The 7500-nt window shown below is 44.8% G+C and overlaps 1 protein-coding gene across 1 annotated transcript in view; it reads right to left on the bottom strand.

Annotated features, from left to right (window-relative positions):
* Window positions 1-7500, bottom strand: part of LOC143289428 (choline transporter-like protein 2) — a 46239-nt gene that overhangs the window by 28682 nt on the left and 10057 nt on the right. The window contains exons 4-6 of the mRNA XM_076598392.1: window positions 4686-4764; window positions 3159-3246; window positions 411-551 (exon numbers count right to left, since the gene is read on the bottom strand). Of these exons, the coding sequence (XP_076454507.1) occupies window positions 411-551; window positions 3159-3246; window positions 4686-4764 (308 nt within the window). The remainder of the gene's footprint in view (window positions 1-410; window positions 552-3158; window positions 3247-4685; window positions 4765-7500) is intronic.

Below are 7500 nucleotides of genomic sequence, written 5' to 3'. Positions count from 1 at the left end.
TCTGTTGAGCAGATGCCTGACCAGCAGCATAACCCAACGCGCTTAGTCAGGCCTTGAGTGCATGCTTACATATTTGTGTACCTATGAAGGGGATTTCATTTTACGTAATTTCGCCAGAGGACAACACTCTCGTTGCCATGGGTTCTTTTTCAGTGCGCCAAGTGCGTGCTGCACACGGGACCTCGGTTTATCGTCTCATCCGAAAGACTAGACGCTCAGTTTGATTTTCCAGCCAAACTTAGGAGAAAGGGCGAGAGCGGGATTCGAACCCACACCCTCACGGACTCTCTGTATTGGCAGCTGAGCGTCTTAACCATTCTGCCACCTTCCTCCTTCATCAACAACAACAAAACACCACAGCCACCAACAAGAGCAAGAAGAAGAAGAAGAAGACTCAAACTCAAACTCACGCCAGCAGCAGACGGATCGACGCTGTACTTGCAGATCATCTTGGCTCTCTCTGTGGCGTCCAGGTTGCTGCCGTTGGCCGTTTCTATGGCGACGGTTTGCAGGTACACCCAGTAGTCTGTGGGGCAGGAGCTGACGCACACCTGGATGGGAGAACACACACACACACACACACACATGCACGCACATGCACGCGAGCGCACGTACACACACACACACACACAACTACCACCATCACCTACACCGTCACCACCACCACCACCACCACCAACACTGTCATCATCACCACCACCACCACCACCACCACCACCATCACCACCACCACCACCACGAACATCACACCACCATCACCACCACCATCACCAACACTGTCACCACCACCACCAGCACCATCACCAGCACCATCATAACCACCACCACCATCACACCATCACCACCACCACCATCATAACCACCACCACCATCACCAACATCACCATCATAACCACCACCACCATCACCAACATCACACCACCACCATCACCAACATCACACCATCACCACCATCACCATCATAACCACCACCACCATCACCAACACCACCATCATAACCACCACCACCATCACCAACATCACACCATCACCACCACCACCATCATAACCACCACCACCATCACCAACATCACACCATCACCACCACCACCATCATAACCACCACCACCATCACCAACATCACACCACCATCACCACCACCATCACCATCATAACCACCACCACCATCACCAACATCACACCACCACCACCATCACCATCATAACCACCACCACCATCACCATCATAACCACCACCACCATCACCAACATCACACCACCACCACCACCACCATCACCACCATCACCACTACCCAGTTACATGGTCAATTTCAAGGTGTTAAAGCGTGCGGACCGACATAATCCATACACGCTGCACCACATCTGCGTAAAAAATAAAATACTATAAAAATAAAATGAAATACAATACAATAAAATAAAATAGAATAAGATGAATTAAAAAAACACAAAAAACAACAACAGAAAACAGGTGCCTGATCTGTGCATGACGTCATCACGCTGGTCATGGCCTTGAGAGCCTACCCTTCGTTCATGTGAAACATTAACATGGAACGAAACGAAATAATTAGACCACAGGAACACATAAGTGAGTACATCAAATATAGTTTAGTGGCAGGTTAACAGAAGGCAAATGATAGCACTCTCACACCTCAGGTATCAAGGCAAATGATGCCACACTCACACCTCAGGTATCAAGGCAAAGGATGCCACACTCACACCTCAGGTATCAAGGCAAATGATAGCACACTCACACCTCAGGTATCAAGGCAAAGGATGCCACACTCACACCTCAGGTATCAAGGCAAATGATAGCACACTCACACCTCAGGTATCAAGGCAAATGATACCACACTCACACCTCAGGTATCAAGGCAAATGATAGCACACTCACACCTCAGGTATCAAGGCAAATGATACCACACTCACACCTCAGGTATCAAGGCAAATGATAGCACACTCACACCTCAGGTATCAAGGCAAATGATACCACACTCACACCTCAGGTATCAAGGCAAATGATAGCACACTCACACCTCAGGTATCAAGGCAAATGATACCACACTCACACCCCAGCTATCAAGGCAAAGGATGCCACACTCACACCCCAGCTATCAAGGCAAAGGATGCCACACTCACACCCCAGGTATCAAGGCAAATGATAGCACACTCACACCTCAGGTATCAAGGCAAAGGATGCCACACTCACACCCCAGCTATCAAGGCAAATGATAGCACACTCACACCTCAGGGATCAAGGCAAATGATAGCACACTCACACCTCAGGTATCAAGGCAAATGATAGCACACTCACACCTCAGGTATCAAGGCAAATGATACCACACTCACACCCCAGGTATCAAGGCAAAGGATACCACACTCACACCCCAGGTATCAAGGCAAATGATAGCACACTCACACCTCAGCTATCAAGGCAAATGATACCACACTCACACCCCAGGTATCAAGGCAAATGATAGCACACTCACACCTCAGGTATCAAGGCAAATGATACCACACTCACACCTCAGGTATCAAGGCAAATGATAGCACACTCACACCTCAGGTATCAAGGCAAATGATACCACACTCACACCTCAGGTATCAAGGCAAATGGGCGCAACAGCCAAGTGGTTAAAGCGTTGGACTTTCAATCTGAGGGTCCCGGGATGGAATCTCGGTAAGCGACGCCTGGTGGGTAAAGTGTGGAGATTTCTCGGATCTCCAAGGTCAACATATGTGCATACCTGCTAGTGCCTGAACCCCCTTTGTGTGTATACGCACGCAGAAGATGAATGACGCACGTTAAAGATCCTGTGATCCATGTCAGCGTTCGGTGGGTTATGGAAGCAAGAACATACCCAGCATGCACACCCCCGAAAACGGGTAAATAAACAATACGGTCATACACATAAAATGTTACATGTCTGTCTGAGTGTGCATGTGTGCGTGCCTGAAATCTGATATGATGACACAGGAAACGAATGATGAGGGCCCAATGGCAGCCGTCAGTCGGCTCTACCCAGGTAGGCAGCCTGTTGTGCAAATGACACCGTGTTCGTGAAGCGCCTGGAGCTTGGTATCTGACCGAGGATAGGCGTTATGCAAGTATGCATATCATTCATCGAATGATGCCACAACCACAGGGCCTCCACCACTGACCTGAGGTGTAGGACAGCCCAAGGCGACCACGGAGGCTCCCATCTGGGCACATTTCGTCAAGTCGAAAAACACCAAGTAAGGCTTGCTCCTGCAATTTCAGTGTCACAGTTTCAGTTTCAAGAAGGTTGTAACAACTTGACAACAAAACAAGAAAAAAAAAAGAAAGAAAATTCTAAAAAAAAAAAAGAGTAGAAATAAAAGAATAAAAGAAAAACAGAAACAATGACATAAAGAAAGAAAGAAGAAAATTACATGCATATTTTTATTTGTATTTGTATTTCATTTTATCACAACATCTGTGTGAAATTCGGGCTGCTCTCCCCAGGGAGAGCGCGTCGCTACACAACAGCTCCACCCAATTTTGTGTATTTTTTCCTGCTGGCAGTTTTTTTTGTTTTTTCTATCGAAGTGGATTTTTCGACAGAATTTTGCCAGGAACAACCATTTTGTTGCCGTGGGTTCTTTTACGTGCGCTAAGTGCATGCTGCACACGGGACGTCTGTTTATCGTCTCATCCGCATGACTAGCGTCCAGACCACCACTCAAGGTCTAGTGGAGGGGGAGAAAATAATGGCGGCTGAGCCGTGATTCGAACCAGCGCGCTTAGATACTCTCGCTTCCTAGGCGGACGCTTTACCTCTAGGCCATCACTCCACATGATATGTGATCAACACCACAAACAACTACACCTTGAACAACAACAAACAACAACAGCAAACAACAACAGCAAACACCAACAGCAAACAACAACAAACAAGAGCGAATCCATCTACAACAACCAGGACTGGCAACAACGAGAACAACAATATCAAATTACCACAAAATCAACCACAAATAATCACAGTCAACAGCAACATCGACAGAAACAGTAACAGCAGCAACAACCTTGTGCAAGACGCTGATGACTGCGACGACTACCACTGTAGCACCCATACGTCCACTATCATTATAACCACCACCATCAACATCACCACAACGACCACCACCATCACGCAGCCACCGCCAACATCACGCAACCACCACCAACATCACGCAACCACCACCAACATCACGCAACCACCGCCAACATCACGCAACCACCGCCAACATCACGCAACCACCACCATCAACATCACCACAACGACCACCACCATCACGCAACCACCACCAACATCACGCAACCACCACCAACATCACGCAACCACCATCAACATCACGCAACCACCGCCACCATTACGCAACACCATCACGCAACACCACCAACATCACGCAACCACCGCCAACATCACGCAACCACCACCAACATCACGCAACCACCACCACCATCACGCAACCACCACCACCATCACGCAACCACCATCAACATCACGCAACCACCACCACCATCACGCAACCACCACCACCATCACGCAACCACCACCACCATCACGCAACCACCACCACCATCACGCAACCACCACCACCATCACCTCCTCCACCACTATCGCCGCCTCCAACGCCACGTTCATCACCACCACCACCACCACCAACAGCAACCACAACACTCACTCATAAGCGCCCGAACCGCAGACGTTGCCAAAACTGTCCGTGGGATAAACCAGCTTGACGGGGTCACCACGGGCATAGCCTGTAGACACACACACACACACACACACACACACACTTTAATGGAATGGTTGATTGATCGGTTGTTTCCTTTCATTTTCATTTTATCACAACAGATTTCTCTGTGTGAAATTCGGGCTGCTCTCTCCTGGGAGAGCGCGTCGCTACACTACAGCGCCACCCATTTTTTTGTATTTTTTCCTGCGTGCAGTTTTATTTGTTTTTCCTATCGAAGTGGATTTTTCTACAGAATTTTTCAAGGAACAACCCTTTTGTTGCCGTGGGTTCTTTTACGTGCGCTAAGTGCATGCTGCACACGGGACCTCGGTTTATCGTCTCATCCGAATGACTAGCGTCCAGACCACCACTCAAGGTCTAGTGGAGGGGGAGAAAATATCGGCGGCTGAGCCGTGATTCGAACCAGCGCGCTCAGATTCTCTCGCTTCTTAGGCGGACGCGTTACCTCTAGCTGAACAGCTCATTGAGTGTGTGTGTGTGTGTGTGTGTGTGTGTGTGTGTGTGTGTGTGTGAGAGAGAGAGAGAGAGAGAGAGAGAGAGAGAGAGACAGAGAGAGAGAGAGAGAGAGAGAGAGAGAGACTTTTTCTTTATAATCAGGGAAGTGGAACAGGCATATGTATACGTTTCTACAAACTGCCTTCAGGACATGGAAAGAACATAGATGAAAATGTCTGCCACAACCAGAAAAGATGAATGCAGTCGATAGACCGCTGTGTTATTGTCAGTTCGTCGATGAAGCTTTCTTCGAGGTTTTCCAACATCATTTTCGGGGCTATCCCCGCAAAAAACAACAACAATAACAACAAACCAAACAACAACAACAAAAAAAAAACAAACAAAAACCCAAACAAGAAAACAAACCATATTCACTTTTTAAAAAAATTCAGCACTTTTAACTGGCAGGTCAAGTGAATTAAACTGCCAACAATGTGACACATCTGAACGATTTCCCCATGAATCGAATTGTTGAATTACTCATTCATGCTCGCTTCTCTGTTCACTCTCCCGCTTCAGTTCTGTCGAAGAAAACAGAATGGTCAGTCTGTCTGAAGTTAACATTCTACTGTGAATTCCGTGACGAAAATGATAAAAAAAAGAAATAAAAAAAAGAAGAAACCCTAACCTTTTTAATTAAACCCCTTCCATTTTTGACGCCACAGTAACATTGTCGGCTGCTGAAGAACAGGGGAGACCATTCTTACAGAGTTCAATATGGTTTTGTTATGGACACCCTCCCTTGTTTGGCAGCATCGTAAGTTCTCTAAACGACATCATGCTTTGTTGTATGTTGTGTAAGCGATGGGCGTCGCAGGGACACGAGACAATAATTAATCGAACCAATTGTTGAATGATAAACCAACATTACCTATTTACCTATTTAATGGACTATCAATAAAAAACAAAATCATTTTCAAGTGACAATGCCATCTTTTAAATGTCATCCACACTGAAATCGAACTCCAGATCTTTTGAGTGCAAGTCCGAGGTCAACAATGCAGGATTTGATCTGTCAGGTTGTTTTGTTTATTATTTCATCCATTGAATTGGATTAATTCATGTATGTATGTATGTATGTATGTATCGTCGGCTGAACCGTGATTCGAACCAGCGCGCTCAGATTCTCTCGCTTCTTGGGCGGACGCGTTACCTCTAAGCCATCACTCCACATGTATGAATGTATATGTATGCAATCATGCACGTATGTATGTATGTATATATCTGTGTATCTATGTATATATGTGTGAAAGCATGTATGTATGTATGCAAGCATGCATGCATGTATGTATGTATGTATGTATGTATGTATTATTGGTCTATGTTTTATACTGGACCCCACATACATGCGTGCGTATTTTTTTGCAGCAAGACTCAGTCACTGGCCGGCTGACTGACTGTTTCTCATGTGGAGGGGAAAGAGCAGAGTAATTTGATGATTTCTGACTCTAACAACAACGCGAACATGCATATTCAATTATTCACTTACTTAAACGTTCCTATCAACTATTTCATTTTGTATTCACTTACTTAAACGTTCCTATCAACTATTTCATTTTGTATTCACTTACTTAAACGTTCCGATCAACTATTTCATTTTGTATTCATTTACTTAAACGTTCCTATTAACTATTTCATTTTGTACTCATTTACTTAAACGTTCCTATTAACTATTTCATTTTGTATTCATTTACTTCAACGTTCCTATTAACTATTTCATTTGTATTCACTTACTTAAACGTTCCTGTTTACTATTTTATTTTGTATTCTCTTACTTTAACGTTCCACTTACTTAAACGCTCCTATTAACTGTTTCATTTTGTATTCACTTACTAAAACGTTCCCATGAACTATTTCGTTTGGCTGGTTTTCTGACTAATAGAAAAAAGACGAACAATCATATTTATCATTTCTCTGTTTATTTCTTCCTTTCCATTCATTCACTATTGCAGTTTGATTTCTGACTTTGAAATATCTCGAACAGGCATATTCATTTACTTATTCATCTACCGATTTTTTTATTCATTTGTCATCGATCCTGTTTATTCATTCATTCGTTTGGAATTTATTTACCTGTCAATTCGCTTATATCTCTGCTAATGATTTCCGAACACCGAACATAAACACACTTTTACAGAAAAAGAAATCAAACACAAATACACACACTACTATTTATTGTTCGATTTGTACTGGCAGGCTATCCGTTAATACTAAGAACAATTCGAACGCGACCTTAAAGAGAGAG

The sequence above is a fragment of the Babylonia areolata genome, chromosome 14 (genome assembly GCF_041734735.1).
Source record: "Babylonia areolata isolate BAREFJ2019XMU chromosome 14, ASM4173473v1, whole genome shotgun sequence".
NCBI lineage: Eukaryota > Metazoa > Mollusca > Gastropoda > Neogastropoda > Buccinidae > Babylonia > Babylonia areolata.
This window is presented reverse-complemented; position numbering and strand designations above follow the sequence as displayed.